Raw genomic sequence first — 9,415 nt, 5'->3', positions numbered from 1 at the left:
TTTCCTTTTGGGGACATAATTTGAAATTGGGAATCTATAATAAAATAATAAAAGTGCAATATATCTTAGAATAATGTTTAAAACCGCAATTGTATAGTATTGTGACAGAAGTATCGTGATGATGTCGCATCGGGAGGCCTCTGGTGATTCCCACCCCTAGTAAACAAGAAAGGCTCAACCTGGGAGGTACGTGCACCTGTTCTTAGAACACGCGTTGTGTTAAGCCGGCATGTACAGGGAGGTCTGTGGAGACGCTCTCACACTACCTGTTGGAGCAGTTTGTTGGCCTTTGATTTGGTCCGTTTCACAGAGCACTGTACTTTTCACTGTAGCTTACTCTTGCTCTCGATCAAGCAATAGTTTTTTCAGTTCCTCTCAAGATATGGAAGAACGGCCTGTGCTGTACAGTTCTAAATAACTAAATATACAATTGGCAGGGGTGTGTGATGTGATGTGCACAACAGGACAAAACAGAGGGTCACTTCTCTTTAAGTTGCCAAAGATCAATGGGACATTGGGGCTCCTTGTGTAAATTATCTAAACTGTGATAAAGTGATAAAGATTTATTGGACATGGCCTGTTCAGACACACACTGGTAGCACAGACAGCTCCAATAAATACTGTACTATGATGTAAAGGCTCCACGTAACAATAAGAAGAGCATCACCATACAACAAAACAGGCCTGAATATGCATTCAAGTACGCCTTAGCAAGCTGTGAAGTTAACCACAACCAATCCCAACTGGATTTGTCATCCCCTTACCAAACTTAACATCCCATTAGAGACCAAAGACATACCCTCGATATGAAGTGACCTACATTTGGGGCTAATCGCAAGTTCTGCACATTACATATGCACACACAGGCCAACTGCATGGCAGGACTGGCACTAAAAGCTCTAAAGCCCTGCTTGGGAGTCAGGCCAGGCCCCCTCACATCACCATGGAGATGGCCCTCCATTGTGGGGTAACAATTAATACACTTGAGGGGTCCTGGCACGTCTGCAGTCCTAGGGTTCATTCATGCTTCAGAAAACACACAAACTGTAACGACTTAAACATTTAGGTTTTCACATTTGTTTTTGTATTACAGTCTAACACAAAACTCCCACTAATGCAATAAACTGTGCTGGTAATTGCAGTGTTATGGTGCACACACTGTCACTGCTGGGTATAGGCTGCTGGGAGAGGACACACACACACACACACACAATGAGAGAAACACTTTCTTGTTCACACTCTCACCGTAGATCCTGCAACAGGTGCAAAAACAAGTGCAGTGAAACTTACGTGAAACAAAAGTTCTGTTGTCGTTTGTTTTCAACCAACTATACATCCATCAGGAAAGTAGGGTACACGAGCTATAGCCAGATATTTCCCAAATGTTTCATTGTTTTCAGACGGTGGGGTTACTGGTTAGTCATAATTCCCAGAATCGTCATCGGTGCTGGGGAAACCAGGTAGCAGCTGCTGGAGGTTTGGGAGTGGCCGGCAGATTAACACTTTCCTCTCCTCGGAAGAAGCCTCCCAGCCGACACTACCTGTTAGTAACCTGTTCTCGAGTTGCGTCGACTTTACGCAGCGTTTCACAAGCACTGAAAATTGATAACAAAAACCTCCTCCAATCTAAACCACACACCGGACTACAAGTCCCCAGCTCTTCGGGATCTCACCAGTTCAATCAATCACATGTTCCGTGACAATGTAAACCATACACACCTAGTAAAGAGTGACCGCCCTCCGGACCAGAAGGAACTCGCTGACCAAAACTGAGATCCTGGATCAGCTGCTTGAACCGAGGAATTCAAGAGACACCTCTCCTCGCCCACTGAATCGGCGTGAAGGGGACGGCCGGCCATTCATATGCTGATGAGCTGGCACAGATAACGTTACTGTGAACCCAACCGACACGGTGATCCAAGTCTGGACCTTCAAACCACTGAGTGATTCGGTGTTTGTCTCTACAATCTGATCAAATCGAATTGTTCGAATCAGCAATCAGTGGTGGAAAGTATCCGAAGTAGCCGATATCCTCAAGCAGCCTACTTCACTTTAAAGAGATTTTATACAATTTACTTTTTTTTTCTCCACTACAGTTTTCTAAGAGCTATATACTTTCAGATTAAGTCACAGAAACCTGTTTCCAAATGATTCCTTGTTAGGATTAAACTACCCAGCATATGACTAATATATTAATTACAGTTAACTATAGGCTATTGTACAACCACAACATTAGAATGCTGATTACTGGATACTTATAATAATAATAATAATAATAATGCTCTGAAAATCGAATAACTAACCATGATAAATATAGGCCTACTTATATTTGGGATACTTTGTGTATGTTTTTTTGTTGCTAATAGTTCTTTTCTTTTACTCAAGTTTTGAATGAAGGATTTGTTTAAAACTACTTTAAAACTTGACGTGTATTCTTCATCATTTCCACCCACTTTAAGATGCACTGAACCCCGCAGTGTAAACACATTTAAATGAAATTTTAATGAGTTGTGGTTCTCCTGAGAGCAGGAAGTGAAATAATAAAAGGTATCAAAAGACAATAAGTTAAGGTGGGCTGAGATTTCAACCACGCTGCAGCCCTGTGCACATCAACAAACAGCAGCGGTCTCTGCCTTTTTGTCATAAGACCCCTTAAAATCAATAAAGTGTCAACTTGTAGCTCATCGTCACAATGTTGCATGTGTCAATGTCTAGGAAGAAATTCAGTTTCCTCAACAATTCAATGAATGTTGTGTGTCATGATGATGTGATGAATGATGAAGAAATGCTACTTTGAGAAGCATGACATGTTTTCCCATCTTTCTTATTCTGTAATATACAGGTGCCTAACAATGGGACTCTTTAAACCAACAGGCTGCATCAGTGATTATTTACATGTGTCCTATTGCTAATGAATACAAAAGGGACCTGTATTTTATATTTGCATCTAATTCAGAACACTTTCCAGAGATCTGTTTTTGCTATGAACATAAAACTGTGGCTCACTGTCAGAAGGCCACTTTAAAGCTCTTTACATGATAAAACTGCACCCTCTCCTGGCTGCAAAATGACAGTGACACATTTCATGAGACTACAGACTGATGAATGAAAACCCTTACCTGATCAATGGGAGGCTCATCTGTAGAGGACGTTGTCCCTGCAGTTTGATTTGAATTTGGCAGCTCAAACATCAATGTCTCCTTAGAATCAACAGGACCAGGAGGCTCAGGAAACGTGTCAAATTCTGGGATATTTAGCTCCGGTATGGTGTCATATATTGGTGAATCAGGGGGTAAAGGAAACTCCATATCCTCATTGTCTAGAAACGTCTGTGGTTGTTTTACTTCATCGTCCTCCAGTGGTTGTTTATGTCCGTTTTTGACCTTTGGCACAGGATGAGCTTTTGTGTACAGTTGCAAGTTGTCAGTGTTCAGAGGTGCAGAGCTAAATGAAAAGGCTGTTGTTGAAGCGTGTGTCTGTATTTTATCCTGGCTGTCTGCAAAGCTGCTGGTAGTTTGTCCTTCATCCAGAGTCTCACTGGGCTTCACATCTGGTTTGTTCTCACAGAAACCAAAAGTGGAGAAGCGGTGTGTCTCTCTTGAAGAATCCAGAGCTGATACACGATTCACAGTTGACGCTTTACGTGGTGTTATGTGAGCCATGTCCCCTGGCTTACTGTTGGTCACACACTCAGGGGATTTCAAGCTATTCGGACCGGGAGGGTTTTCAGTAAGTGATAGGAGCTCCTTCACATACTGCGCAGGGATATAAAACGGTCTGCTGTGCTGGTCTTTGCGGACGTGCCACCAGTGCTCATTGGTCTTGGAGACCAAGATGTAACTTTCATTAGGCTTAATGGACACAAGGCGACCATCCTTCGCTCTGTACTCAAATTCATACTGCACAGACACCAGCTCCATGCTTTGCTGCACCTGTGGGGCCTCTGTGTTACTGTGGGCACAACGTTAACATCTCGGAGCTGCAAAATAGAGGAAATGTGAAGTTGGTTTGGCTTTTTTTTAAAAGGTAGTCATTATAAATGTCAGTCAGTGGCTCATGTTTCACTGTCTTACACACTCCCACCAATGGTGTCATGGGCAGATAAGAGACCCCTGGACACAGACTTGTCATTTTGTGTCAGTTTGACGAGATAAGATAACGTGAAATAGAACTCTATTTACAGTGGGGTTCGAAAGTTCGGGCACCCCAGGTAAAAATTTGTATTAATGACACCGTCAGGTCCCTGGGGGGGGGGGGTACAAGGTATTAACTCTGCCGGGTGTCCAAACTTTTGCAGACGCCATTTTTTTCGTGTAAATGATGGAAATAAAATCGAACTTTTTGTGACAAATTATACCAATGTTTAATCTGTCATTTGACGCTTTTTGGAGATTTTTCCATCTTTTCTTGGCTTCTTTATGCACATGGATGTAAATTTTTACCTGGGGTGCCCAAAATTTCGAACACCACTGTATCCCAAAGGGAATTTGTTGTGCAGCAACTGCAGTACAAGGTAGAAAAAAAGTGCAAATCTAAAATGTCATTATTAGTCATTTTGTGTGTCTTTGTGGTCATGTTTTTGTCATTTTGAAATAGTTTGATTGACGTTCAAACAAGAAATGTTAAAACTCACATCAAACTGAGGTTGTGGCTCAGAGGCCCCGTCGCGACTTGGGCCCCTGTGGCCGGTAGCCCGTCCAGTAATGGTTAGTGTTTGATATTACACAACAATGTGGATTTACAAGAAATTTTAACGCAGTTTGGAGTTAAGATTATGAACAAAAGGCTGGCATAGGTAAAATACTCTATTCTGTGCACAGGAATAGACAGGAAGTTGCTTTCATTTGCTGCAAAAGGCCTACCAAACCTACTCAGAGACCTCTAGAGCAGCAGACTGAAAACTGCTTTGCCACAAAACAGGAAGTCTGCACCAACCTTGGCTCAGCGTCAGTGCGATGTCATCTGGCAATCTCAGCTTGCTTTAGCAGGCATCGTTTTACCCAGAATCACTGTATCAGTATTTACAGCTCTTTGTTGTCTCCTGCAGCACACATATCACATAGAAACAACAGGATGTCATGTCAGCAGCTATTTCACACGCAAAGGTTGTAACTATATGTTTTTTTTGCAACCATATTGTTAAATCTAAACGAATGTGAGTGGATGTATAAAAACATGCCAAATTTAAATAAAATAATACAATAAAAAGGTAACCCAAAGGGTAAATATGATTTAACTCAAGCTCAATTACTCATTTCCAAGTCAGACTTAACTCACAATCTCATGTTGAATTTGGTAATTCACAGTAAGTCAGTGCAACAGATATCAATCAGAATACACTTTCATGTTGAAAAGCAGACTCAACAATGACAGAAATCACATGCTGGACTTGCATACCCTGAGGTTACAGTGTGATGATATTTTTGTCTACTTGCCAGATTTTGTTTCCAAAAATTGCCCAGCCATTAGATGTATCTCGAACAACCTTGAAGCAGTTTGGTATCTACAGAGCCGGAGTCGTGGAGCTCAGACTGCTGCTTGCATGTGTTGCCTCTGCTTGCCTACCCCACTTTTGTTTCCTGTTCTGTGTGACTGTTTCTCTACCGAAAGAGGCAACCAGTCATACAGTACAGCACTGAAGCCGCAAGAAATGGGAAGTCTAACTTTAACCATACTTCCCAAAGTACATTTGATATGTATGCATTCTTTTCATGGCACCTCACTGACGGGGAAAGAGATGTGCTGATTCATTTTGACATTACAACACAGCATTACAAAACATGTGACCAACTTGTTAAATTAAAAAAGGAAATGTTACTGTTACTGAATGTTGACATTGAAATAAAGTCATGTGTAATTATTATAAACAGGAAGTAATCACGTAAAATAATAAAAATGTAAATAAGATATGATAACATGACCTTAAAACAATTTGTATTCATTGTATTTGCATTTGTATTTATTGCTGCTGTCAGCTGAGCACGTGTTTGGTGAATGGGTATGCCCTCTGGTGGATTTTTACTGCAAACACAATCAAACATGAGTTTCATGTGGTTAAATATTAAGATGACAGAGACTCTTGCAATAAATGAACTCATGTCGATATATATCAGTAAAATATAGCCGTTGGTTATTAAAAAAAAATCTCCATGATGATACGGTATAACATCCATGTTTTGTTTTTTAGACAGCAATAGACATCGATGCAAAATCCAGTAATTGAATTAATTACATAGCCTATACTTGTGTCGAGAATTCTAGAACGTCCACCAGAACACTGCGTGGATACATTCTATCCTTCCTTCACGTGGAATCAACGCCTGTTCCACCCGCCCAGCGCATCAGTTCATCATGACTTCACAGTTCATATCTCAACGTTGATCGGCAGAGAGGTTGTGTTTTAATTTTACGGTAATAACTAAGATTTATGGGTTGATTTTCACAAGGTTGGGAAGCCCCGCACTAGGCAGGGCATCAAAAAATTAGATTGAACTCATATTGTTCCTCTCCACGGAAATCTTTAGTAAAAGGCGAAAGATTTATACGATCTGAAGAGAAACATGAGTGTACTGACTTCCTCTGGTTGCTGGAGAGGTCGTCATTTCCCGACACACACCTCACGGTAACGGTGTCGATGCACCGATAAAACTAGAACTAATAGTTTATGTCGTCTATAATCTATGTATGTGGCTACACAATATATATTACAAAATACTGATTTAGATAAACGTGTTTATTCTAAATGATAGATTTAGCAAACGTTTGAAACATTGCGCGCAGTGTATGATGGGTAGCGGTACGTTGATCTCGGTGACACACCGCACTAGTAAAGCTTTGCTAGTTCCTGAACTTGACAAAATGAACCCAGTTGTCATACTCGTTAGTAACTAGCTCAAACATGAAAATAAAAACAGGGAAAAGCACACAAAAGGGAATAAAATACACAACAGGGTGAAAAAAACATACGCATGCGCTGTACACCCACAGGCGTTAAAACCTATGGTAAAAACAAATCGAGAGGATTATCTCCTGCTACTTCCGTTTTCACACAGGAAGCTTTCCAGTGCAAAGAGATGTACACATAGTCAAAATTATTATTTAAATTATTATTCGAATATTATTATGTCGAATGGATGGACACATACTGTATGTCATCGTGAAATGACAAAATCCTGCGAAGTTCCCTTAAAATTGGCGTAAAAAAAAAAAGAACATTATATATCTATATATTAACGATAGTTTACAGACCATCTTGTTCATCAAACGGGCAAGATGAAATTTTGGATGAAGATGAGGTCCCCATAGGCCTACCTATGGTTATATTACATTATGTATTTTTTTTCTTTCTAATTTTTAAAACTATCTTCCAAAGATTACAATTGGATAAGGAAAACCACTATGTGTTTGTTGAACTAAACAACTCCTGTCAATACTAAGATCGACCCTGTGCTGAGGGCTCACAAGTTGACGTTACCTTTTTTTGTAAGGGTTCACGAGCCAAAAGACCTTTACAATTCTCCTCAAAAAAAGGGCTGAGCAGAGGGCTCTATTGTTGCAGGAAACAAAGGTCTACTAGGTTATAATCCCCCACAAAACATTGCTGAACAATGGTGGGTGTTTCATAGACAAAGTGTAACAGCAGTGAAATCAGACAGTACCACTTTCCCTATCTCTTGGAATAAAGGAACGCCTTCAGGCGTGTTTCTAAATTACAATACTTGCCCCAATTATCTTCACGAAGATGAGGATGTCACATGTAGTGAAGGCTCGAGCTCACATAGAAGCCCTATAAGTGTCCAAAAACCATTTGTCTAAATTCTCACATAGACTGCAAATGGTTGGTAACAATACCTACAATGTTGATGATCAAGAGTTACAGTGTAGTCTCCCCTAACCCTTTACTCACAAGGGGCAGAAAGATTTTGCACAGGCAGATGGTCCAACAACTTTAGATTTAGATTTTGAAGCACCGGTAAAAACAACAACATTTGAATAATGTCCATTTTCCCAAAAAGTCACTGGAGTGTTACAATCTGTTGTGCAGTTTGAATAGTCTTCTTTGTGGTTTGACAGGTAATCTGTCTCATAAAAAGACATCACATTGACTTTCAACATTTATGAGGTTTATTTGTGGTAATGCCCCACATCTGAAAAATTACAAAAGTGAACTGACAATATGCTGCATCATTTCATTATTTATGATTACAGTCCAGAAAATATGTCACAATGTTAGAAGAACAACAGTCAAATGGCATTTTTGTGCAAAAACATCAATACTGTACGCATCAGAAAATACAATTATAACATCAAACCGGCAGGGCGTTCTGTGTAAATGTAAAAACCGATACAACGAATCAGCTCTGAAGAGGATTTCATGCAGTATAAATAGCACTCTAAACACATCACTGCAAGTTTATTCCATGTTCTTCATCTTCATGAGAAATCTGCATCTCTGTGGATTTTAAATCAGGCTGATGTTACAGACACATTTGCTAGCAGCAACAGGGTTCGGACTATACTCTAGACCAGGACTACGCTTTACTAACAGTTTAAAAGAGGGCACCCCATATTTAAAGCACACCATAAAAAGTTGTGAACTTGGTCCGTCTACATCCAAAAAGGATTGATTGGTTCTTTTTATCTTTTGGTCATCTGTTCAAATATAAATATAGGTCAATATTTTTAAAAAAATAAGGCAGGTTTTTATTTTTTTGTTACTCCCAGTGGGATTGGTCTGCCTGTTGTGTAGTTTTCACTGTCCACGAAGCCACCTGTTGTGTAGTGGTTCATGTTCATGCGCAGAAGGCAGGGCTGAACAAAGGGATTGTAAAACCGCCCATTTAAGAAAGTGTCTGTGTGCAGCTTCACCCAGCTCTGTTCAGTTCATATGGCCTTGACATCGATAAGGTGGCCATGCTGGGCCCCTTGCCTTAGGGTCTTGATCCCTTGCAGCTTGCGGCCGTGAAGTGTAAAGCGAGACCAGGCAGCCAGCTGGAGCAGGGCACAGGTGATAGGCACAAACACCAACATGTAGAAGCAGCCCAGGCGTAGAGGTGGAGTCCCCAAGCCAAAGGCAACGTCAGGCACAGAAACCAGAGAGTCCTTCACAGGTTCCCTATCAAAAATATCATAACCTGGGGAAGAGAAATCCAACAGGAGAAAAAAGTAATTCCTTCAATAATTAAACAAATCAAATATACAAATTGGTCATGGGTAACAGCTAGTCGGGTAACTTAACACTTAAAAACTCATAATAGGTTATATTTAAGTTCATAATTGGCACAAAGTATTTTTTTAATGTTTTCTTTCCATAGAGATAGTTTACTTTTGAGAAATACGTTTATTTGCTGGAGGTAGATGAGAAAATTGGTACCACTCTTACATGTGAACGCTTAAAAAAAAAAAAAAAAAAAAA

At 40.2% G+C, this 9,415-nt stretch overlaps 2 protein-coding genes and 1 non-coding gene across 4 annotated transcripts in view; all 3 read right to left on the bottom strand.

Annotated features, from left to right (window-relative positions):
- arhgap27 (Rho GTPase activating protein 27) overlaps positions 1-5,575 on the bottom strand; it is a 26,170-nt gene extending 20,595 nt beyond the window's left edge. Inside the window, exons 1-3 of the mRNA XM_032502951.1 lie at positions 5,436-5,575; positions 4,936-5,041; positions 3,120-3,979 (exon numbers count right to left, since the gene is read on the bottom strand). Of these exons, the coding sequence (XP_032358842.1) occupies positions 3,120-3,920 (801 nt within the window). The 5' untranslated portion in view covers positions 3,921-3,979; positions 4,936-5,041; positions 5,436-5,575. The remainder of the gene's footprint in view (positions 1-3,119; positions 3,980-4,935; positions 5,042-5,435) is intronic.
- An 878-nt stretch (positions 5,576-6,453) lies between these two features.
- Positions 6,454-6,568, bottom strand: LOC116671839 (U5 spliceosomal RNA). The gene has a single exon (XR_004327389.1). It is a non-coding gene; the product is annotated as a U5 spliceosomal RNA (small nuclear RNA).
- Positions 6,569-8,458: 1,890 nt separating this feature from the next.
- The window catches only part of mfsd13a (major facilitator superfamily domain containing 13A), a 10,011-nt gene continuing 9,054 nt past the window's right edge, over positions 8,459-9,415 (bottom strand). For both annotated transcript variants that reach the window (XM_032501775.1, XM_032501776.1), the window contains exon 9: positions 8,459-9,134. In XM_032501775.1, the coding sequence (XP_032357666.1) occupies positions 8,884-9,134 (251 nt within the window). In that variant the 3' untranslated portion in view covers positions 8,459-8,883. The remainder of the gene's footprint in view (positions 9,135-9,415) is intronic.

Source organism: Etheostoma spectabile, chromosome 21 (assembly GCF_008692095.1).
Source record: "Etheostoma spectabile isolate EspeVRDwgs_2016 chromosome 21, UIUC_Espe_1.0, whole genome shotgun sequence".
In the NCBI taxonomy this organism is placed as follows: domain Eukaryota; kingdom Metazoa; phylum Chordata; class Actinopteri; order Perciformes; family Percidae; genus Etheostoma; species Etheostoma spectabile.
This window is presented reverse-complemented; position numbering and strand designations above follow the sequence as displayed.